The sequence below is a fragment of the Pantherophis guttatus genome, chromosome 17 (assembly GCF_059756535.1).
Source record: "Pantherophis guttatus breed Tessera chromosome 17, ASM5975653v1, whole genome shotgun sequence".
NCBI classification, from domain to species: domain Eukaryota; kingdom Metazoa; phylum Chordata; class Lepidosauria; order Squamata; family Colubridae; genus Pantherophis; species Pantherophis guttatus.
In genome coordinates, this window is record NC_142079.1 from 113,933 (window position 1) to 138,288 (window position 24,356).

The window sequence follows — 24,356 nt, forward strand, 5'->3', positions numbered from 1 at the left end:
AGATCTCCAGTAACCAATCCCAGGCTCCCCAAGTGGCCAGGTCTCTCCTTCAGGTGGTGTCCTTGATGCCTTCTAGGGCTCTGCCTCTCAGCTGCTGTGGCCAACCTTTCCCCTTCTGGTGCCCAGCAGCCCTGGGAAAGAGCAGCCAAGCGGCCAGCAGAACGGCACCAACCGGACCAGCGGGACTCCCGTGGGCTCGCACGCTCCCAGGCGCTCCCAGGGAGAGAGGCGCGCGGTGGAAAACCAGCGCTGTGGGACGGGGCGGCGACAGCGGCGGCGGGCCTCCTCTCCCTCCCGGCCTGTCGCTTGTCCTGTCCTGACATCTAGTTCGGCCAGCTCGGCGCCATCAGGAAGGGAAAGAGCGCGCAGGAAAACTAATTACACAAAATCAATATTTAATCACAGCTCGGCATCCTGACCCTGCAGAGTGCCCCCCCAAAGCTGCCTGAGCCCCTTATTTATGGAGCTGGGAGCGGAGGGGACGGCAGGGGACGGTGGAGGCTGGAGAGGCCCGGCCCGGGACCGGACGGCAGGAAGAGAGCGGCTCCCGCAGACTCGGGGGCGGCTCGGGGGCGCTCCGTGCGGTTCCCGCGCCAGGCCGGAGGGGAGGCGGACGACTCGGCGGGGAACGACGCTTTCCATGCAGTGACACCGCCGCGCTCGGGGCTCTTTAAGGAGGTGCGTCGGCCGTCGAGCCCCGCAGGCGCTGAGCGACAAGGGCAGCCCGGCGCTCGGCTCGGACGCCAGGAGACCTCCGCGGCCTCCGGCTCCCCACTCGGGGCTCCCCGCAAGCGGGCCGAGCGCTCGGCGGGGGAAGGGCGGCGGCGGCGGCGGCGGCGGCGGCGCCACCTTAAGAGGGAGCCCCGCCCCGCCGGGCCGCTGATTGGCGCAGCTCGAATGGCTGGACGGCATTGCTGAAATGCAAAACTTGTTGCTGCTTCCCCGGCGCGCGGCGAGAGCGCGGCAGAGCCAGGAGCCCGCCAGCCCGCCAGCCCGCCAGCCAGGGAAGCGGCGCCCCAGTCGCGCAGCCCATGAAGGGTGGCCAGGCCCGGCGGGGTCCCCCCTGCCGCCACTCCGGCGCCGGACGGCAACTGCCGCGCAAGATGTGAGCCGGTCGTGAGGCGGCGGCGGCGGCCGATCTCTCCCCTGCCTGCCTGCCTGCCTGCCTGCCGGTGGCGCGGACTCTCTCGGCCGGCCGGCCGGCCGGGATGCCTCGTTGAGGATCTAGTCAGCCGGGACTGGAGCCACAGAGTCGCAGGCACCGGCGGGATGTTCGCGCTGGATCCGTTCGACCCACACGGCGGCGGCGGCGGCGGCGGCGGCGGCTCAGGCAGGAGCGGGGTGCCGGGCGAGCGGGGCGGCGGCTTTGGGCCGGGCGCGGGCTCCCAGTTCAAGCCGTCGCCCTTTCACGGCGGAAGCAGCGGCGGCGGTGAAGCGGCGGCCGTCAATGCCCTGGGCGAGTCCTCTTCGACCCTGCTGGCCATGAACCTGACCTTGTCCGGGGAGGGCTATGGCGCTTTCCACGGCCCCCGCGGCGGCCCTCCGGAGTTGGGCCCGGCCCAGCCGATCCACGGATTCTTCGGCAGCCCGCCGCCTGGCCCGGCCGCGCACCACCAGACCCAACCCCCGGTCTCGCACTTCGGCGGTGGCTTCGGGCCCGAACCCAGCGCCTCCTGCCTGCACGGCGGCCGCCTCCTCGGCTATTCGGGAGGCCAGCAGACGTTCGCGGCGGACGGCGGCTACGAGCAGCATCTGGCGGACGGCCAGGCGGGCGGGGATGGCTTCGGACAGCAGAGGGCGGGACCCCTCCAGGACTTCCAGCCGCCGCCGCCGCCGCCGCATCATCTTCACAATCCCGGCGTGCCGGCCCCGTGCCTGCCGCTGGACCAGTCGCCTAATCGCGCTGCCTCCTTCCACGGCTTGCCGGGAGCCGCCTCCTCAGAACCGCACGGCCTGGACTCGCAGAGGCGGCTTCCTAGTCAAGGAGCAGCCGCGGTGGATGCCCTGGAATATAGTTACCCGAACAGCGAGAACCATTTCGACTTGCCCGTTTTCTCGTCGTCAGAGGCCGAGGGGCAGCTGCCGCAGTACGGCTCCGGACGACAGGCGGCTCCGCCGGGAGGCAGCAATTTCCCTGGGCACTCGGCGGCCTTGCCCCGAGCGCCGGGCTCCCTGGGGAAGGTGCCCAGCCAACAGCCCCCTCACGGCGTCTTCTTCGATCGGTTCGGCGGCGCTCGCAAAATGTCTCTGGGGCTGGAGCCGGGCCTGGGCGCCGGAAGGCACCACCTGGTTCAGCAACAGCCGCCGCCCCCGGCTCTCCTGGCCAGGCAGAATTCCTGCCCGCCGGCGCTGCCGCGGCCACAGCAATGCCCAGAGGGAAGCGCCGCCAACGCCAACCTGCAAGACGGCGGGGGCCCGATTTTGCCGGCGCAGCACGGCCAGTTCGAGTATCCCATCCACCGGCTGGAGAACCGGGGCCTGCAGCACCACCCCCACCACCCGCAGCAGCAGCAGCATCCCTACGGCCCGGCAGAGCCGCTTTTCAACGTGGCCCACCAGCACCAGCAGCCCCAGCAGCCGCCCAACCAGCGATTGCAGCACTTCGACGCGCCCCCCTACGTGAACCTCCCCAAGAGGCCCCGTTTTGATTCGTGGAGCGGCGGCGGCGGCGCAGGCATGCACGGGGCAGCCGCCTTGGAGAGCCACCTGTCGCCCTCCGCGGCCTATCCTGGCCTGCCGGGGGACTTCACTCCGCCGGTGCCTGAGCATTTTCCGCCGCCGCCGCCGGGCTCGGATCCCCAGGCGGCTCTGCAGCAGCGCCAGAACGCGGCGCTGATGATCAAGCAGATGGCGGCCACCCGCGGCCAATCTCAGCGCCTCCGTCCACCCGGCCTGCAGCAGGTCGGGCACCATCAACATCCTCACGCTGCCGGCGGCCACGGCCATCACCAGTCCCCGCACCAACACCCGGGCGAAGCCGCTTTCGAGGCGCAGGAAGGTGCTTGGTTCCCGCCGCCTCATCCTCCGGCGGGCAGCGGAGATTTGCTGTTCCGACCGGGAATGGGCGGGTTGCAGGAGCCGCCGCCGGCCCTGCGGATGTCCTCCGGGGGCGAAGGACACGTCCCCTCGCCAGGCGGCCTGCAAGGTCAGTTCGGCTTGAGCCCGCCGTCGGAGAGGCGGCCGAGCCACCCCGACTTCGCAGCGCAGGCGCAAAGCTTTCCTTTTGGGGGCCCCAGCCGCCAGGCCACCCCGCACAGCGCGTCGCCCGGGTCCTTTGGGCCGCCGACGGACTTCCAGAGCTCTGCGCCCCCTCCGTCGCAGCCCCGGCCCTCTCCGGCCAGCAGCAAGCTGGGCGCGCTCTCGCTAGGCTCTTTCCCAAAAGGGGGTGTCGGGGCGCCGCCCGGGAGCGCGGGCCCCAAGGAGAGCAGCGGCCTCTTCGGACAGAGCTGCCTGGCAGCGCTCTCCACCGCCTGCCAGAACATGATCGCCAGCCTGGGTGCGCCCAACCTCAACGTCACCTTCGGCAAGAAGGGCGCGCCCGCGGGGGTGGGCGGTGGGGCCGGCGGAGAGGGCGCCAAGCGGAACAAGCTTAGCCCCGCAGAGACTCCCGAAACAAACGGCGCAGGGCCGCAGCCTCCCCTCCCGGCCGCGACGGTTCCTGCGGGCGAAAACGGCCTCTCCCCCAATTACTCCCCTGGATCGGGCCCCGAGGCCAAAGCGGGAAGCGGACGAGGCAGGGGACGCAGGAAACGGGACAGCGGCCACGTCAGCCCAGCCGCCGGGGCGACTGGCGGCTTTTTTGAGAAGTATGGCCCGACGGCGGGCGTCGAGAGCGGCAGCCCCGGACAAGGCGGGGAGCGAAGCGGCGGCGGCACCCCCCATCTTCACGAGCCGCCCAAGGCGTTGAGTTCCCCGCCTTCTACCTGGGCCAAGGGCGGCGGCGACCTCCTTCTCCAGCCTCCCGCAGAGCAGGCCGATCTCCTTCCCTCCCTGGACCAGGCTGAATCCTGCTCCCCGCGCGGCGGCGGCGGCGGCGACTTCCCCGGCGAGGCGGAAAACGAGGATGAGGTGTCTTCCAGCTCCGACAACCAGGGAGCCAAAGGGTGTCCCGCCGGGCGCAGCCCTCTTCAGCCGCCGGGCCGCCCGGTCGACCACCCGCTCCTGAATGGACAGAAGCCGTCGGCGCTGGCTCAGCTGGGCCTGCACGGCGGCGGCAGCACGGCTACCTCCAGCCCTGAGAGCTACGGCGCCGGGCCCCCCGGGCCGGTGCAGGAGGAGATTCACCCGCTGGAGATCCTGCAAGCGCAGATCCAGCTGCAGCGTCAGCAGTTCAGCATCTCCGAGGACCAGCCGCTGGGCCTCAAAAGCGCCAAGAAGGGCCCCGAAGGCTCGGGCGGGGGCCAGAACGGGGACAGCGGCGAACTGAGCAGCTGTTGCGAGGGCGCCGGAGCCAAGGGCGCGGTGAGCACCATCGACCTGGAATCTCTGATGGCCGAGCACTCCGCCGCGTGGTACCTGCCCGGAGACAAAGCCCTCCTGGACGGGGAGCCCGACGAGAAGGTCCTGGTGCCTTGGGAGAAAGCGAAGGCGCCCACGGCCGGCAAGGAAGGTAGGGGCGTCCGCCGCCGCGCTCCGCGAGGGCCGGAGTCCCCTGACCAAGCGTTACTCCAGGACCCTACTTCCCCCGGGCGCGGTGCAGATCCGAGCGCCACTCTCCCCTCCGCGTAGGCGGCGCTGCTGCTGGGGCGCCTTTGCCTCGCAGCTGTGTCTCCACTGGGAAGCAGAGCAGCAGCGTGGGAGCAGCAGGTACCCAGGAAGACACACACACACACACACACACACACACACACACCGCCTTTATGTAGGGAATCAGGCTGGAGCCCCCACCCAAATCCCGGGCCCGAGGAGGGAAAAGTGGCGCGGTCCACAAGCGCTGCCGCGTGAACATTCAGGACGAAATCCCCTAAGCAGGAGCTGCCCTTTCGTAGAAACGCAGGGCTGGGGTGTCTGGAGGCCGCGTCCCGCTCCCGGGAGGGGGGCGGGGAGAGACCGTCTTGGGAGGCAGAAGATCTTTTTGCCTCCTAATTTCACCCTTTCAGAGTTTTGCCCAACACAGTGACTTTTGCGGAGATTGGGTGGTGGTGGGGCTTTTAAGGCGGGTAGGATATTTTAGAGAACCTTAAAAACATCGGGGGTTTCCAGGGACCCGCGAGTGGGGTCGGTGCGGTTGCAGCTTGAGACAGCTGCATTCCGCTGGTCTGATTTGCTTTGGCTCCTCGACTTCCAACTCTGCCGGATGGGTGAGCCCTTCTGGATGCAAGGAGCCTCCCTGGCAAGGGGCCCCAGAGGAAAGAGGGGATGCCCAGGAGAGAGCCCACCCCATCGCCAAGGCTTCCTTTGGGCAAGAACATGGGGGGCTCCTTTCCCACCAGCCTTCCTTGCATTTTCTTTCATTGACACCAGATCTGACTGGATCAATAGCTTGTTAGCGCACAAATCACTCCCATCTCGCCAGGCTGGCCCAGCCATGCTTTTCCTTTGTGTAAGCAGCAAAGTTTCCGCTTTGGAATCTGAGGTTGATGGGATGAAGGAGACCCAGGAGAGAGGAGCCCATCAGCTGGTGGCTTTCCTGCTTGCTTGATTGCGCCTGTTCTTTGCACTGGGATGTGAGTGCAGGAACTTCCCGGACTAGGAGAAAGGAAAGATTGGAGAGGCAGAGTTTCAAGTTGCATTTCAGCATCCTGGAGCTTTTCAAATGGGAGAAAAGTGATGCAGCTTTAATGCTGGTAGTTTGTCCAAGGTCACCAAAGGAGTGAAGATTGGGAAAGGGAAAAGGAAATCTTTGCCTATTTTTTTGTTTGAATTATTTTGCTCAAGCTATATCTTATGCTATCCTTTTAGGTAACTTTTTGAAATTGAAACTGGCTGTTTCTGTGGGATGCAAGCGGTGGGATCCGATGCAAGCCCATCCATGCAATCGTCTTTCCTGTGGAGAATTTCATGGGGTGATTCCCAAGTTGTTCAGGAGATCCCTGGCTTTCTTTCATTTCCTCCACAAGTGACAGAGAACCCAAAGAGAGATCTTCTATGCACACTGCACTGTGTGATGAACAGAGCAAGAGTTATTTCTAGATAAATGTGCCAAGACCCGCGGTGTTATAGAATAGCAGTTGCAGAATTTCTATGCATGACTTTTGGAGATGGTTTCATTTTGAAGTTGAAAACAAGCCACTGAGGGGGCTCTCGGGTTTCCCTTGAGCTGCATTCCAGCAGCTTGATTCTGAAATCAGGGCTAGCTGAAAGAGAGAGGATTGCAGGTGGGCACCCTCCTCCCCCCTTCGCAGGTAGGCAAGAGCGTTCTCTGTCCTTTGAGAGGGGCAGAGAGTCCCCAGGATGCTGCTCTGTAGCAACCTACTGCAACCTGCAATAGCAGCAGCAGCAGCAGCAAATGCCTTTGGTGGCTGTAAGGCAAAAGGTGGAAGGCTGTGGTCTAGCTCCTGTTCTCCTTCCCGGGCTATTCCAGGATGCTGGTTTGGTTGCCTGTCATAGAACGCATAAATCTGTCAGTGGAAGAAGCTGCCACATGGGATGGTGTGAACATGAACATTCATGGAAGAACCGCTTCAACATGAAATGTTAATCTGGCCACACGAGGACAGGGTTTTTTGTCTCTACCAGCTCTTCCCGCATTCTGCATCTTTGGTGGTTTGTTTTTTAAGCTGCCGAGGGGTTGTGAGGAGGAAGTCTTAAAGGGTTGGTTCTGAAATATCTCTGGTTGAAATTTAAAGGATGGGAAAAGCATGGAAATTGCTTTCTGGCATCAAAAGTGGACTGAAAATCTGTTAAAGGTGATGTGTGTTTGTTGCTGTAGCAGCACCCCTTGACCCTCTGGCCCAGGAGACTCTTTGCTGGCCTGCTGTGCATCCTGGCCTGAAGACGGGAAATCACTACCTGGGATGCATAAGGCAAAGTACCCAGAACCAAGGATAGGAAAGTTGTCCATCGCTGCTGGGCTTAAGGATAGGACAAAGGCTTTTAAGGCAAATGACTTTACCAGGTGAGCAAAGCACCAGTGCCCAGGCTGTGTCCTTCACAGGCATTTGCAGGAAAGTTTCTTCCAATTTCAGTCATATTTCTGAATACCTCTCAAGCTAAAGTTTGCATATCAGTTGCCATTAAAGGCTGGGGCTGGGTAGACCAAATGCTGCTTAAGCTGTTTGTTATCCCTTTTTATTCATTCCCACAAAAGCAAACCACTTCTAACATTTGTAGGGAATCCCATGTGGTGTCCTTTGCACATGGAATGGAAACAGGTGGAACTGCTGAGCCACCATAGCTTAGTATGCTGACCTACGGCCCTTGTGGAATGTTATGCTGGGCTGATTCGTACCCTCCTGTATGGCCATAAGTCTTTGCAGTTCGTAGTTTACTTTTTATTTTCGTACCTGTGCTTTATATTCTCATGCATTTTTAAAATTAATCCTGTTGGTTGTGATCAATGTTTCAGTTTGGAACTGTGTATTTTAGAATACAAAAATTAGATATTATTTAATATTTCAAAATTTGCTTATAGAATTAAATATATTTTCCTTTGGTTTATCTTCTGCTGTAATTTCTTATTTTTTTCTGTGCTTTGTATAGTGTTTCTTAGCCAGAAAGGCAGGAACATGATGCATAAATTCCATAAGTTTATTTATTTATTTCATAAATAAACTTCCTAAGCGGTAAAAGAAAATAATTGCACAATGCTAACGGAGGGACTCAAGTTGCAGAGGCGGCTTTTATGTAAACAGACAAAACCTCTCCGTAAACCATCCTGGAACACAGTCTTGCTTTCCTTGAATGACTTTAATAGTTGTGCCTGAAGACTGTCCGTGTTACAGATACAAGTAGTGAGCAACGCAGCCTCATCACAGAGGAATTTGCAGTTGCACACATGACAAACCCTTTCACAAACGGAGTGTTGTTTTGTCAATTCCATCTGGATGACTGAGAATCTTCATCGACAATTCTTGCTGCAGTTTCCTCCTGTTGTGGAGTTCATTGAGTATCTATCTCTCTGACAGTGGGTAGCCTCCCAGGTCTAGGCAGAAGCACAGCGTGCGTCTTTTGGCCTGTGTTTGTTGGGTTGGGAATAGGGAACTATTCTTTGCTACTCTAACCAGAGAAGGAAAAACTGTATGCCATCTCTATTTGGACATTGAGGGTGTTCTTCTCTAGGTCTACGCAGCCTGAATTTGGGTTTAAGATAGGAAAACCCGAGTCTTGGAAGGTTCCTTTGAACAGCAAAGCGGAAGGAAACAGGATTGCTTTTCATCTTTTTAAATTAAGCATTAATTTGGGCATAAGAATTGGAAAGGAATGTCAAAAATCCCCCTGAGGAGCAAAATGCTAGTCAACATCTTATCACCTAGACGATGGTTTGGGGTTAAAAATGAGAGAGCATCCTGGCCTGTCTTGTTAATGGCAGTTCCCCGAGAGGCAGCCTTGGGGAATATCCAACAGAGACATGGCAGAAAGAACGGGCCTTGAGCCGCCTCTCTCTCTTAATGGCATTTCATTTTTGCTGAAATATACCCGTCGTTCTCCAGCAGATTTATGTACTTCTAAGATTATGTAGTGAAGATTTTCCTGATTGCTTTAAATCTTAAATTAGTGGAATTTGCTAGTTGGAGGGACTATCTATTAATTTTGGCCAGCTGAACTTCTTTATCCTTTACAGGGAATCAGTGAGATGATTGTACTGCATAAAAGAAAAAGAGGGGAAACCCGTCTGTTAATCTTTGGCTCCTCTGATAAAAGAGATGTTGCCATTTTCATTGTGTGGAGCTGAGCTTCCTACAAGAGGTGAAGGATACAGATGGTAGAATCACTAGCCGCTTTTCTCTTTAAGTGGAGAAGCATTGCCAGGTTCATTAATGCTCAGCATTTGAAGAGAGAAAAATATACTTCTTTCAAAATGACAAAATGGTTTGTTTGTGAGATGCACTTAATTTTAATTTGGTAAAGGATGTGCATCAAATATCTGAAAGAGGAGTCTCTGTCCACAAACTTTCTGGATATAAACACCCAGGATAATTTCTTAGATATGGTTTTATAATGAAGGATTAGTTATTTTAAGACTTAATGTATAGATTAATAATAGCATTCAGTATTAGTCTGACTATTCAGTGCTAAAATATTAGAATACTACCTACCAAATGCAGATATTTTTCTTTCATTTTCAGAAGTGAAAAATTATGTGAATTGAAGAAAATACTATTATTATATCAAGTTGAAATAGTGTTGCTAATATCAAGACAGCTTAATATTTTTATTGGTTACTGAAGACAATGTTATATGCAGGTTATTCATTGGGAGGTCCCAGCATGTCTCTTACATGCATAAATATAGAGAGAATGCTTGTTCTTAAAATAGTAATTTTTGACCAAGAATTTCTGTGATCTCACTCCTAAGCATTCTTGCTTGGAATTTGGGGGAATTTGCTTGCAAGGACAGGTTCTGCTCATTCAGTTGAGGCTACACTAGGACCAATATTTAGTAATCGCTATGAATTAATAGTTCATTTACTGTTTTGTGGTTGTTTTGTACAAATGATTTTGTTATGGCTTAGATATGTTTAATTTTACATCTCTGGAGTTCTTTTATCTAGAAATCTTTCTAAAGCATAATAGCCTCATTTGTTTCATTCTGTTGCTTTTTTTAAAAAAATTATTTAGTACAGAAAACAATGATATGCTGGAGCTCCACTAGAAGGACCAAAAATACAAAAGGCACCTTGAGCCCCGGGATGTCCCTCAGCTGAGTTTTTGCACCACCAAGTCTAAACATAGAATCAGAATTTGGATTCATGAAATGTTTTCTTTGTTCTTGGTAGGGCCTGGAAATAACTATTCACCCATAACAATTTCATGATGGAATTTTTCCCGCCACCCAATAATTTGGTTCAAAGCATACCTACACCTGAACGGGGGTTTGGAAGCCTCAGCCCTCAGTGCTGGCCTAAACCCTTCTCTTGCACTCTCTTCCCAATCCTTTTTGTGTCCTGCCAAAGGAAAAATGCGCTGACACCAAAGCAAAAGCCGAGACTGCTGAAGGGAGAGCGGGTGGGATCTGTTTTCGCCTTTGTTTTTCATGGGAATGGATGTGAAATCCTTCAGGCCCCACTGAACATCTCTGGCAAAGCAGATTTAATAGCTGAAGCTAGTTTGACTCGATTCGTGACTTGAAGTTCTGAGAAAAAGTAGTTTCAGCCTTCATTTTGGAATTCTGTATTTCATTAGGGAAAATCTTGCTGCCAGTTGATGCGTCTCTTTTTCTTTCATAGCCTGCTCCCTGGTAAGAATATAATGAAAGGGTCTGGCCAGGCGGTGTTGAATGTAGCCATGTCTCAGAATCACAGACAGAGCAGAGGGAAGCCTTCGGGGGAAACCTCCATCTCCTTGCTTCTCTACTGCTAGACAAGAAGCTGGAGGTTTGCATCAGACTATGGTTCGGAGTGAATGATCTCTAAATTGCAGATTGTAATTTTTGTGACATGCTTTCTGCTTGTCCTAGTGGACAAATTGTCTTCTCTTTTCTTGACCAGGATGGAATTGGAAATTGTGCTAGAAGCAAAGAGACCCATCAACTATTTGTTTTGAGCCACAAATGATGGCTTGTTCAATGCTTTCTGAATAGTTGCAAGGTGGGGTTTGAGCTCCCAATTGGTCTTCTTTGATGAGGAGAGAATCCATTTATTTTGGATCCTGTTCTCTGGCTTCTTTAGCCTAATCCCCCACGACTTTCTGATGCTGAACACCCAATATGAAGAGCAAGGTGGATCACTGGCAGAGCATTGTCCCATTGGTTGCTCCTTAGTGGTGGCTGATGTGAGCTTTGAAACAGGGGAGAGATGTGGCTCTCCCCATCCAACCACGTATGCATTTTAAAGACAGCCTGGGCCTAAACCTTTTTCAAGCACACCCAAAAACGCAGTGCTCCAGAGGACCCCTCTGAGAACACCAGGAGCTGAATAGCCGCCCTTCAGGAGAGCTGAAGAGGAGTTCATTCCTGCTGGTTGCTCTCCAGGCTGGTTTCACCTTATTTTCACTTCTTCGGTGGCGACTTGGTGGATGACTCGGATGGCTTTATAAGCTCCCTGTACAGCTCTTGGGGTGCCTTTTCAAGGCTCAGAAACGAGACCTTTCAATATTTTACACAGAGACTCTTCTGGTGGCTACCATTTGGGGCACCTGTCCACCTATTTTCCATGCTCGATCCATAGTAGCCTGAAATTCTGAGGCTCGTAACGTCCAGGGGATGTCATGGATGCTTCTGAGATAAGGAGGTCAAAGACAAAAGATGGACCCCTGGGACTGCAATTCATGCTCAGGTGTGATTAGTGCTTGCGTTGGTTTCCTGGAGCTGCGATTCTGAATCCCGTTATTTGGTCTGTTTCAGGAAACATCACGATATATGTGAAGGACCGCACTATTTCTCGTGAGGCTTTGAAAATACCCTTAAAACAAAACCCCACATAGCAGTTTGGGTTGAAGATGGTATTTGTTACCCTTTATTTTGTAAGTCTACTTCATTTGCTCACACAGTGGTTTGATGAATAATTTCTGGAAGCAAAGCAAAAAAGTTTTGATTACAAGTCATCAGAGTTCCAGAAAGCTGCCCAATGCAGGGAGACCCAAGTTTGGGCTTCTCCTTCTTCACCCTGTTGTCTCCGACTTCCTGGGGTTCCTGGAGGAGCAAGGCCAGGGTAGGGGGCAGAATGGGTGGAGAAGGTGCTTGTGAGTTGACACGGGGATGGCAGCTCTTCCACCCACCAATTCCAGAGTGGATTAGGCAACCTTTCCTGTCTTTGCAGAGGTTCTAGAGTGCAAGTCCCTTCGCCACAGGACTCGGGAAGGCTACCTTTCTCCCTTCTTCCCTTGCCTGCTCCTGGACCCACACTCTGCCACGTTGGTCTGGGGCCGGAGAGGTTTTAGGTTGCTGTTTTAGAAAATGCTGTGTTCACAGTTATTCTGGTGTTCTATTGCTGAACAAGGTTCACTTTTGTGTGTGTGCATTTTTATACTTCTCTATGGTTTATTTTCTGGAGAGGTAGAATGTGCATCAGTTAAGATATGATTCATGGCTAGGCATCCCCATTGCTTAAGAAGATCCCCCCAGCCCCACCAGTCATTTCATTCAGTCCAACAATTTGGGCTGAGGCATTATGATTCCCAAACAGGATCCAGTCAGCGGATGGAATGATTGCTTTGAATTGGAGGGGCAGAAGCTGCCTGGGTGAGAGACCAAAGAGTGCCTCCACTCGGCCAGATTTGCCCAGGGGTGTGGTTGGATCTGGTTCTGCCATCCTTCAGCCTCCTCTCAGGGACACTGAAGCCTCCCCCTCCTGGCTCTCCAGCCATCCCAGCCAAGGGCTGTTGCGCTTTCACCCTCCAAAGATACTTTGGAGGTGTCTTTGGGGGATCAGAAATAATTGCTGAAAGATCCCCCAAAGATGAAGCACAAGCGACCCTCTTCCTAGAGCAGCCTCAGATTGCAGGGCCACAAGAGGGAGGGGAGGAAGGCAGGAAGCCAGGCTGGAGCATTGCACTGGAAAGACCCCCTTGCTGGAGGCTTTGCAGCCATGGTGCCACTTGAAGCGCAAGAAAGTCAAAATCTCCCAATGCAGGGCATGAAGATTCATACCACTTGATGATGAATGCATTTGGCAATTGTATTACTTGGCGCCTCTCCTGAGTGGGTTTGGGAAGGATGTGGGCCTGCGTTCAGTTCAACTGGGACTGGAGCTTCTCTGCTTTCTCCACTGCCCCCCTCCGCCCAGGATCTTCCTTGCCTTGGATGGTTCTTCCTGTGGGGGAGGGGGCATTTTGGACCATTTGCCTATGATATAGCTGCAGAGGCAGGCAATGGCACCTCCATGCCTGGTCTTAGATCAGGAGTGCAAAGAAACGGGCACTTGAAAAGGGATCCCTCACCGAGCTAATAACGCCCTTTGGAATGTGTGAATTCACACTTCCTAAATAGGCAATCTATGTGTTTCTTCTGCACAGAAAAACACTTCATCTAAAGTTGTTACAGAATCCTTTCTCTTTTCATATTTTTCCTCTAGGCTGAGTGAGATATGCTGAAGATTTTATAAAAATAAACGATTACTTCATTTGACAGAGAGAATCTGTTTAATATCACCTTTTTAAAATCCACATTTTGACATTCCCATTAAACACGTATAAATGGCTGAAAATATTTAGGATGTTAAATTGACTGGGCATTTTGTTTTGTCCATATATATGTTAGACATATTGCAATGTATGAGCGCATGGCTTCCCCAGAGAGGCAGGAAGGATCTGCTAGGCTGAGCTGTGTACAGCGTAACTCCAGCGTGAGATGCTGGAGGCTGCAGCAGTTGAGAGGGCTGGACAGGCTCCTTCTCCCAATTCTGCATTTTTTCCTCCTTCCCTTCATCCCTGAAAATCTTGCAAACTTTTAGACTCCGTTTTTACTGGCTAAGAGAGGTTAGGTAGACCTGGTTATCCTACCCAACACTCCTTAACTTAGTAGATGCTAAATTGTTACCTGGGTATACATACATCTGTTTGAATTGTAGGTGATTGCACTTAGTTTGTTGTGGTTTTTAATTATTTGTTTATTGGATTGGCTAATTTTATTTTATAAATTAAATTTATAATTTCTTTTTTCCCCTGAAGAATCTTGGAAAAGATGCATCCTCATCATCGTAAAATTGGGAATTTGGGATTGACGTAGTTTAATTCTTATAAAGTGGTCAGGAGTTGGCAGCTGATCAGAGGATTAAGCTTCGAGTGATGGGCAGCAAGGCCTGAACAGGCACTTTTCCTTGGACTGGTGCGGTTTCCAAGTGGTGCCAAGTCATCGGCTAAGCTAGAGGGAGAAAGCTAGCAAAGGGCACAGCTCCCATCAAGGCGGGCGGTGACACTAACTGGCGGGGCTTTGCGTCCCAAGCCAGCCTTGAGAAGCCCACAGCAGCTTCCACATGGTCTACTATTTATAGCTCACTGTTATTAATTCACAGTTTATATTTTAATCTGTGCTCAACATTTAAAACACTATTGAAATGTTGTTTTCCGATGGGTAGGCCGGAGGCCTCTAGGGCTGAACCTTGGACAGGCAAAAGAGGGCAGTGCCCCGGTAACCGGAGAAGCTCCTCTCCTGGCAAGGAGCTTGGAGGACCCTCCCTGGCAGCTCTTTCCATAAAAAGAGCCTGCCTGGCAGAGTCCTCTGCAGCTGTAACTGCGCAGAGGCTCAGTGGGGCCAGGAAGAAGAAGAGGCTGCCCAGACAGGAATGGAGAAGCTGGGTTGTCACAATCCTTGGGGGAAGCAAAGTTGTCCAATTCAGGCAAAGAAAGGCTCTAAGTGGAAACTGTCTCTTTTGGTCCCTGACACCTTGGCAACTGGGCTGTTTTTGGAACTGGCAATGCTGGTTTTGAAATCAGCTGGTCAAATGCCCCAAATAATGACCTGCCCCTCAACTGCTGGTGACGTTTCTGTAAGTCACACACACACACACACCCCAGTGCTTTTTGCACACGGAAGGGTTATAAAGAAGTCAAGAGGGAGGTTGCACTATCCGCAGCCTATTTAATCTCTGAATAATTGCTTTAATTATTCCCGATCAATATCTCCATTCCATAGCTAAATTTATTTCCTGAATGGCAGACACCTGATATTTTCCAATGGCCTCCTAGCCGGCCACGTTGGTCTCTCCTGCTTGCTGAAAAGAATTTAGGTGAAAACTAAGAAAAATACAAACAGGGCAGAGATAGGCCCCCTGCTGTGTCCCTCCCCCCCCAGTCCTTCTCTTTTCTCTGCCCTTCCCCCTTTTTCCAGGCAGCTTTGGGCTTTTCTTCTTCTTGCCCCTTTGAGCAGGAGGCTCAGGTGAGGCTCATGCCCACCTTTCCCCTTTCCTTCTTGGGCAGGGCTGGTCCAGCAAGGAAGCCACAGGCTTTCTTGGGTAAAGTGAGGGGGAGCAGGTGGTGGTGGGAGCAGTGCTGCCCTTCTCTTTCCAGTAAGCCATGGAGTCCACTTCCCGAGAGAAGCTGTGGTGTTTTGGGCAGGTGGTCACTTCTCAGCCCAGCTGGTTGTCTTATGAGGTGACCGGCCTGTTTGGAAAGGGCTCCTCAGTGCAGGCAGCTTTGGAGGGGGTGCCCGGACTCCTAATGCCTCTTTGTCCTTGCCTGCCATGGCGATGGTAGAGCTGGCTTCGGGAGAGCACTTTGGATTCCAGATGGGGTAAGCTTTGAAAAGATGCAGGTGCCAAGCAAGTAGCACCAGGTGACGGGTCCCAGGCCCTTGATGAGCACCCAGCCCCAGCTGGGAGCTTCTCTGCCTTCTTGCCCCTCCTTGGTGGAGGGCAGCTTTGCTCCTCATGGGCCGGGCAAACCTTATCCAGAGACAGGGCTCCTCTCAGTGGTGGGCTGCTGCCGATTCGGGCCGGTTCGGGTGAACCAGTAGTTCTGACGATCAGCTGGCCCCGGCCACCCACCCCCGCCCTATCCTGTCCTATATTTCCTTTCTCAGCTGATTCACGCGGCACAGCTGATTTCCACGCCTCTGCTGTTCTACTTACCGGGGCTGTCTTAGAAGGTCAGCAGCTGAGCTTCAGATTGCTTTATTTTGAACGCTGCGCTCAAGCGAAGCGTGCACTCACAGAACCGATTGTTAAACTGATTGCAGCCCACCACTGGCTCCTCTGCCAGGTGGGCAGAGCGGCGGGTCAGCGTGGGTGTGCCTGTTGTTTCTTGGAAGTATTCCCAAAGCCAGGCAGAAAGTGGGAAAAAATCAAGCGTCCGTTGTAGTGGCAGTTGTGGGGAAGTGGTTGGAGCATCTTTATCTTTTCCAATTCGGCTGCTGAGGGGTGTTTTGCCCCCCAAGAAGTGCTGTGACTACAGCTCCATTGCCGCTTGGGGTGCTGCAGAAGACAGCCTCCCTGCCCCGTGGCTGCCAAGCTTGATGCCCGCTGCTTTGAGAAACAGAAAGCCCCCAGCAAAGCACGTTTGCCTATGTCCTTGTTTCTCTCCCCCTGGGCCTTCCCCAGCTGCTCCCTGGGGGCTGCAGGCCACTTGCAAGCCTTCCAGACCACTCCCCAATTCAAATAGGACCCCAGATTTTGTGATTCTTTCCCCCTTTGCAGGGTTACGGCGTCCTTCACCACGGCTGACCTGGTCAGGGCTTGTTTTTCTTTCATGGTGCCACCGCTGCTTGGTGTGGCAGCTGAGAGAGTGCCCAGTTGTGCTGACAGCAATCCGTTGGGTCTGATTCAGAACCGCCAGATCCAGATTTGGACCCAACATGCTCCTGGCGATGGATTCCTTGTGGCAGCCCACTTGGGCTGTATTCTCAGCTGTTTTGGCTGGGACAGTGGAGGGATACAAATGGTCAGGGCTGCCAGGGTTTACTGCACAGTCTGTCTTTTAAAGCCCACCGCGACGGAGGGGCCCATGCGTTTAGGACCCTTCATCCTCCCTCTCCTCTGCTTTCTCTGAGCTGCACCAGCTCTGGTCAAAAAGGGACTTTGCTGCTGCCCATTTTAGGCCTGTGAGAAGCCAGCTCTGCCCAGGGTCGCTGTCTCCTGTAGCTGAAAGAAGAGACAGGATCTGCTTTCAGAGGAGGGAGTCCTTCTGCAGGCCTCCATGGACACAGTCATGCTGCCCTTCCTCCTTCCCGGCCCAGAGCCCTGGGACAGAGAAGGAGCCTCAGTCAAAAGCAAGGGCAGTAGACCACTGGAACCCCTCATCCACATCATGGCGGTGGCTGCGGTTTCTTTGATTTGAGATCAACCGGAGGTTTATTCATTACTACCCATGTTTCCCCAAAAGTAAGACTGGATCTTATATTAATTTTTGCTCCAAAAGACGCATTAGGGCTTATTTTTGGGTTATGTCTGTTTTTGGGAAATGTAGTACCAAATGCTGACAATCTTAACTGGGACTTATTTTGGGGGTAGGGCTTAAATTACAAGCATCCTGACAAATCATGCTAGGGCTTATTTTCCGGCTGTGTCTTATTTTGGGGGAAATAGGGTATTTGCAGCCTCTCCTTGGATCGTATGTATTTAAAATAGAGTCAAAGTGGAATTCATTGGGACTGTCAGCAAGCTGCAATCCTTTTTGATCTTGCAATCACTCTTGTGATCTGGTGAGATCCGGCCATGAATGGTGTGAATGAGTTTTTAATGTTTTTAATTTTTCAATGTCTTTTTATAATGATTTTTTAAATGTATTGTGAGCCGCCCCGAGTCTTTGGAGAGGGGCGGCATACAAATTTAATTAATTAAATTAAATTAAATTGATTTCTGGTGTGGAACAGAAGCATAGATGGGTGATCTGAATGAACAGAGAACTGCTGGTCAGATTAATCCTGGAGTTTCTTCCCTGTCTGGAGGCCAAATGAGCCAGTTTGTATAAGAGATTTGGTTGAGCAAGCGAGTCTTACCCTTGTAGACCTCTGTTTACTTATGATCTCTGTCAGAAACCATGTACCAGCTTGGAGCAATCTTCCTTCAACCTGCATTGTTGGTTTTAAATCAAATCCCTTGAAAAAAAAGCCAACATTGCCCTCTTTGTCCTCTTCTTAAGCTGCCAGTCATCTAGTCAACTTCACAAGCCAGTTTATGGAATAAAGGGATCTAGTCAGTTTCACAATGCCTTGGCTTAATTTTCCTTGCTTGTCTCAGCAGCTTGAGTCAGTCTGTCTGGGTTATGGCTCCAGCACAACCTTGGCCCAACACTTCTCTTCCGCCTGTTCTTGTCTCACCAAGATGTTTTAAGTGGGCTGCCTGGGCTCTTTGAATGGAGAAGCCAGCTGTCAGTGGCCTTCCCGATCCAGATTCAGGAAACCAGCCCCTTCCTTTTCCTTCTCTGGGGAGGTCAGCAAGGCTATGACCCTGGCTCACCCCTTCCTTCACTTAGGCCAGGGATCTCCACACACTTTTGGGGCGAGCAGTTAGTTTTGCTGCCCTGGGTGCAATTGCGAACAGGATTTAATTCTCAGTGGTGCGACCGGCTTTGCTCTTTGGAGCAGGCTGCCTTATTGGCGCCTATCAGTTTTCCCTGAAGCCAAAGATCAGGAGCCATTTGCCAGCTCTCGAGCACTCGGAGCAACACAAACATTCAAGCAACATGGGCCCAAGACAAGCTCTCTTTAGAATCTCCGGGACCTCAATTAATCACCTTGTCAGGAGAGAAGAGCTGGCCAAGATCACAGGCGGTTTTCCTGCATTGCTAACCCAGGAGCGCCTAGATGGCTTTGGGATAAATGGCTACTTGCTGAACCCCGATAGGCGCTGGGTGGGGAGGAGGCGGCACTGGGCATACCCCTCTCCTGCCCCTGCCGCCTTTGTGCCGAGGGGTGCTTAATCTTCAGCGGCTCAATGGGGAGAGTGCGTTGCCCGAGACCTTCCTTTGGCTTTCTGAAGAGGCAGAAGTGGGGTGGCAGGAGGGCTCCTGCCTGCGATTCCCTGGCTTGCATCCAGCAGTTCCCTGGCAAGCCAGCCGGCTTCAGAAAGGGACCCTGCTACTAATTCAGCTCTCATAGGCAGAAGATGTGGGCGTGCTTGCAATGGGGAGGGGATGCATGTGCGGGCTGGGATCATGTCCATTGCCAGGAGCCAAGCTAACCTTGGCTGGCACAAACCTCTGGCAAAGCAACATTGACTGGAAACGGTACTTTGCCTGTGGATTGAGAGCCCCGCTGAGATGAAGGTCCAGGCTCAGGCTCCCGAGCGGGAGGGGCAGCTTGCAAGGGAGGCGTGTAAAGGCTGAGCAAAGAGGTTGACCTTTGGATGAGTGATGTGCGCCAGGCATGTGCCTGCTTCGTCTGCCCTCTGGCGTGCTCACGTGGGCCCCTGCCGCTCTCCTTCCCAAACTCTGTGGGGCAAAGTGCTTGGTTTGCTGATCAGAAAGCCAGAGCGTGTCGCCTGGCATTGGCGCTCTGTCCTTGGCGGCAGGCCTTTCGCAGGAGTGCCCAGGCAGGTGTCCAGACTGGTATGTCAAACTGTCACCAGGGAGGGTAGCTGAAAAGGATCTTGCCCCACGGGGGCGTTTCGAAGAAAGAGGTGCATGTGAGGGGTGGTCTCGGAACAGCATGGCCCAACACCCATGGGGACAGATGTCCAGGGAGGAGGCGCCTTCAGCCTTCTGGAGTCTTTGTGGTTGGTCGGATGCTGAGGGCCATTAGCCTTGGACCAGGCAGACAGGCTGGCAGACCTTGGGTTTTGCCAAGGATCGTGCTAGCACATTGGCAGAGGTGTGGGATGAGCATCTAGGTCAGTGGCTTGTGAAATGGAGTGGACTCAGGTTGGCTGTCAAGCACCAGGTTTTAGACAGATGGGCAACTCCCCAGGGTCTGTGTGCCATGTTTTGCCCTTTCAGCAGCCTGGCCCAGGAAGAAGCCTTGAGGGGAAGCTGGGGGCATGCCGTTCTCAGCTCTGCAGTTTGCTATGGCCCTGGTGCCTCTGGGAGGAGGAGCGTGGCAGCCAGCCCCTTGGTGCTTCTTCTCCAGAGCTCGTGCGTTCACTCTGCTCCCCAGCCAATCCTCTGGTCTCTCTGAGTTCCTTCTGCCTTGTGGGATTTGCTCCATTGCCACTGGCACCATTTTTCCTCCTCCAGCCGAGGGATCTGCACAAGAGCTTTCTGGTTCCTTGTCCGAAGAGAGAAGGCGAATCAGGGCAGGGAGCTGGGTGTTTCCCAGGGGAGCCGGGAAAGGCTGGGGATTGAGTGCCTTTGGGCATCAGGAAGGCTGACCTGAAGCTGGACTCTTCTCTGGTCAGAGCTGGGCAGGCGCAAAGAAAGAAGAAAAAACAATGTGGGTGAGAGAAATTTGCATACCTTGTATAATCTCAGCCCCATTTCCTTGCACAGACTTGGGCTGCCCTGATGGGTGGTCTTACTTGTCTGTTTGCGGACAATGGATACCCTCCTCTGGATCACATGGCTGCATTTGTGACTTCAAACCCTGAATGCTTGGACTCTATTCAGAACTTGGGGAAAACCTCTGCAGAGCCTGGCAGGTGTTCTGGCTACCCAGCAATTCAGGCTCAGGGCAAGCAGAGTGTTTCCTTCTCTTGGGACCTCCTTGTGGAGAGCTCTTAAAGAGCAAGGAATTCTGGCACCTTGCTTTGGGAACTGAGAGCTAAGCCTAAGTACCCCTCTTTCCAGAACCTGGCCTGGGCCCCGGCCCTGATCTGCTCTCCTCTTGCCTCTGGGGCCCCTTCCTTCTGCTCTGCCTCTGCCTGCCCTTCCCAGCCTGGAGCTGCCACAGAGGAAGCCCAGGCTGAAGACGGCTCTTGCTCCCTTGGCCCTTGGGTGACCCGAGCCTAACCTCTTTCTCTTCCCCCTTTTGCAGCCCACGACCTCCCCTCAAGCAAGGCCTTGGCTCCAGCACAGACGGGCAGCCACTTGCAGTGTCTCTCTGTCCACTGCACGGATGACATGGGTGATGCCAAGGGCCGGACTGCGGTGCCAACGTGGAGATCCCTGCACTCGGACATCTCTAACAGATTTGGGACTTTTGTGGCTGCCCTGACTTGAAGAAGGAAGGAAACGAGGAGGAGGAGGAGGAGGAGGAGGAGGAGGAGAGGAAGAGGAAAAGTGGGTGGTTTTCTTCTGTTCTTTTTATGTTTAACCAGCCGCTGCTACTAGTTGGACAGTTTTTCTAGGTTGGTATCTGTTTAGCGGCATACAGACTGGCAAGGGTTAATTTAAAACAAACTCAACCTTTTTAAAAAAAGAAAGAAGGAAGGAAAGAAAAGAACAGCTGCCATTTCTACTGCCGGAGGAGGAGCACCGAACGAAGGAGTCAGCGATGTGGCCAAGCAGGGCCTTCTCCACCAGGGCTGGGAAGCAGGATGGGTTCAGGATTTTCCCCTCCCCCCTCCTTTTAAGATTGAGATGGTAATCTGGAGAGCAGCACCGAAGTCCAAACTTCGGGTTTGGGAAATTGCCTCCCCAAAAGCCATCCAAGGGATCCTCCCCACGAGCCTTTGCCTTTCCTGCCCACCACAGCCAAACCATCAATGCTCAGCCAAGGATCCAGGCAGCTCTTTGTCTCATTGGAGAGCGAGAAGGCGGGTGGGCGGGCGAGCGAGGAGGTGGGGGGATGCAAGATGATCTCTTGCCTCCCCTCCCCACCTCATTTTGCTGCTGCCTGATTTCTGCTTTCTGGCACTAAGCTTCACATTGCCTGTTTTCCTTGAATGTGTGTGTGTGTGTGTGTGCGTGCGTGTGTGTGTGTGTGTGTGCAGGGGTGCGCGCGCGCACTTAGTGGCAGCTCTGCTCTCAGGGTCTGCCGGGCTCCACTTGACAGCTGAGTGCCTTTCCTGGAGAGGGGAGGGAGGGGGCCGCGTGCTCCCAGCCAGCAGCCCAGCCGCCTTGCTCCAGCCGGGTCCTCCTGCCCTGCCAACAGCCTCTCATTGTCTTCCTCTGTTTCCTGCAGAGAGAGGCCCCTCTGCGGAGCGGGTCTGGAGAGCGGAGGGAGGTCCGAGGCAGCAGGATGAGGCTTCCTCCTGCTCCTGGGCGGTGGCTGCTCTTGCTGCAAGGGATTCAAAGCGGCAGAGCCGTGGGAGAAGGTCAACAGAGGTGCCAGCCTCACCAGAGGAAACGGAAGAGCCAGGCAACCACGATGCCCCCGGGGTGGTATTTCCAGCCTCAGGTTGGCATTTCTAGCAGCAGGGAGGCTGCTCCGAGTCAGCCCCCCTGGTGCCTCAGGTGGGTCCTGCCCAGTGCTCAGTCTTGGTTGTGTGTGTGGGGGGGGGAGCAAGGTGTCCTCTGCAGAGCAGGCCCAGTTCCCACCCACAGCAAGCTCCCCACCCCGGTTGCTTTTTCTTCTTTGAAATCTGGGAAACCTATGGGGTGCATTTCTTTTTTAATGTCTTGGATTTTTTGTGGTCTTTTTCCCCCTTTTTGCGGACAGTAAAATTTTGATCAGCCTCCTGTCCTGGCTGTCTGCACCTGTCCGGGGAGGTTTGTTCGTGGCTCAGAGGGAGCAGCACCATGATTCTGCTCCTCTACCAGCCTGTGGAGTTGCCCCACGGAGGGTTTTCTCCTGCCCTCCCCATCTGGGGACCCTCATCTTGCCAGAAATCTGCAAGAAGTGAGTCAGGAGGTGGGTCTTTATTCTGTTATTTTCTGAAAATAAGCTTTTGTAAGAAGAAAAACCAGCACAGTGGAATTGAAGCATTAAAATAAGAATAACAACCACAAAGAAAATCCTAAATAAAGAGCGACAATGTTAAAATGCAAACTTTAAAAACACAGCAAACTCAAACTTCATTCAGGCAAAGAGAAAAATATTTTCAAGTGATGTTTAAAAATTACTGGAAAATAGCTTTAACAGCAAAACAATAAAATAAAAATAGAGTTGTCAGAAATTATCAGAAAACTGCCTACTGAAAGCATTTAGTTGAGTAACATCCTGCACTGTGAAGAAAAGGAAAGGAAGAAAACCCTGAGGATTGCAGAACTGTTCAGGCAGAGGGCCAGTGATTCCTCCGAAAATCACTGGAAACCTGCTGAAGACACACACAAGAGCACACACAAATGGGTCTTTTTTTGAGGGCAGAGCTGGGTGCCCTCCTCTGCTAAACTGGGCCATAGCCACTATCAAAGCGGGTGTGGGGCACCTGAGGGCACAGGCACCCCTTTGCAAGAAACAACTTTGCGGCTAAACCAGGCCAAGCTTTTCTGAGGACTCTGCAAACAGCCCCTCGTCTTCTCTGGAAAGGCTTCGGGGGGGGGGCGAGGTGCTCCTCAGCCAAAGGTCCAGAACTGCTCTGCACAATTAACAGCAGCTTTTCTGATGGGGAAAAGCAATCTAAAATAAGCCAGCCATTTTAACCAAGATTTTAGGATAAAATTAAGTTTAGGGGGACTTGCCAATTTTTTTTCTTGGTTTCATTCCTGCCAGAATTCCCCAGCCATCGCAGCTTTAAAAACAAATCCTAAAAGAAAAGGATGTCCTTATTTTCATTGTACTGGAAAAGAGCCCCTTCCCCTCCCTTCCCCTCCCCTCCCAGCCAAATCCCTCCTGCTCAGTCCGAAGAAGAAGCAAAGTTATTGCACATGTAAAATATTAACATGGAGGGCAACTTGTAATCTCCCCTTCCCGCCTCTTCCCCTCGCCCATCCCCTTTTCTGGGAATTTAGTTTAAATTGGTTTCTCAAGGCTTGGTTGGAAGACTGTGACAAAAGCTCATAAAAAGTGAGTGTTATTTTCTTTCTTTTTTAAATATGTAAAGTGCAGTCTTCTCTATTCATGCATATTGTATATATCTGTATATGTTTTACTGAGCAACTAAATAACAATAAATATGATGTTAATGGTGATTCTAGTACCATTTCAGTTGGGTTCTTGTTCATTTTCCCTACAAAATGTGTTTTGTAGTGTTCTGAAAGAGTTTTTGCTGGGAGAGAATATGGGGGCCACTTAATGAGGGGTCCTCGTTTCTCCCAGGGATTGAGGGGGGTTAATCAAGCCAGCTCTTTGGGCATTGGCTCTGTCAAGCGATTTTGCCTTCTCTGCAGCATTCATCATTCTGGCTAGGGATTATGGTGCCCAGGTAGACCAGCTAGGAAGCCTTGTCCCAAGACCATTGGTGGCTGCTTGAGGGACTCCTGAGCACCTATCCGAGGGGTCCAGTAAGTTAGGGAGGCAAAGGGAGGGGTCACCCAGGAAGGTCACCTACCCCCCCCCTGCCGCCGTAGCTCCCCCTTGGCTCTGAGTGAAGCCTTGAAACCAGATTTCCCATCTGCTCCCTGGGCTCTTCACTCAATTCTTCCCTGGGTTTGTGCTGAAGCCCGAACTGTCTTGTCTCTCTCCCGGCCCCTGCCCCCCCCCAGCAATCACACCCACAAGCTGCTCTTAACAGAAGGGTCCTCTCTCCCCAGAGAGACCACACTAGGGTGAAAGAGGTTTTTTTGGGGGCGGGGAGGGGGCGGTGAATTGGCACAGCATCTTTGGAGGTTAAAGGCGGAGAGCAGCCCTTGGAGCCCTTTATCCTCTGCAGAATGCAGGGTATCTCCCCCCACCCCTCCCCTCCCTCTACTTGCCAGTTTTTCTCTGCCTCCTGGAAATCTTTGCTCTTTCTTTAACAGCCCTGGGAGGGCTTTCTAGAGGAGTTACACCCCCACCTCCAAATAGCCCAGTATTTTAATGCATTCCTTCCAAGGGGCCTCCCTGACTCTCCCCTCTGCAGCTTTCTTGAGGGGATATCCCCCCCCATCCTGCCTTGCCGTGTGTTCCCTGCTGGGTAACCCAAAACATACAGCAGGGTTTTTTTTTGCTGGCCCAAGAAGAGGAAGAGCTTTTGTGACTGAGCAATGTGG

The 24,356-nt window shown here is 53.2% G+C and overlaps 1 protein-coding gene across 3 annotated transcripts; it reads left to right on the top strand.

The window, feature by feature from the left end:
• Positions 1–1,222: 1,222 nt before the first annotated feature.
• MN1 (MN1 proto-oncogene, transcriptional regulator) lies at positions 1,223–23,357 on the top strand. Of its 3 annotated transcripts, XM_087880091.1 has the most exons (3): positions 1,223–2,757; positions 2,815–4,609; positions 20,380–23,357. In XM_087880091.1, exons 1-3 carry the CDS (start codon positions 1,270–1,272, stop codon positions 20,562–20,564), a joined length of 3,468 nt encoding a protein of 1,155 aa, XP_087736217.1. In that variant the 5' UTR covers positions 1,223–1,269; the 3' UTR covers positions 20,565–23,357. The 3 variants fall into 3 exon arrangements, 2 of the variants coding, with proteins under 2 accessions (XP_087736217.1, XP_034284863.2); XR_015730245.1 differs by having other exon boundaries at positions 1,223–4,806; positions 20,380–20,767; XM_034428972.3 differs by having other exon boundaries at positions 1,223–4,609.
• Positions 23,358–24,356: the final 999 nt, after the last annotated feature.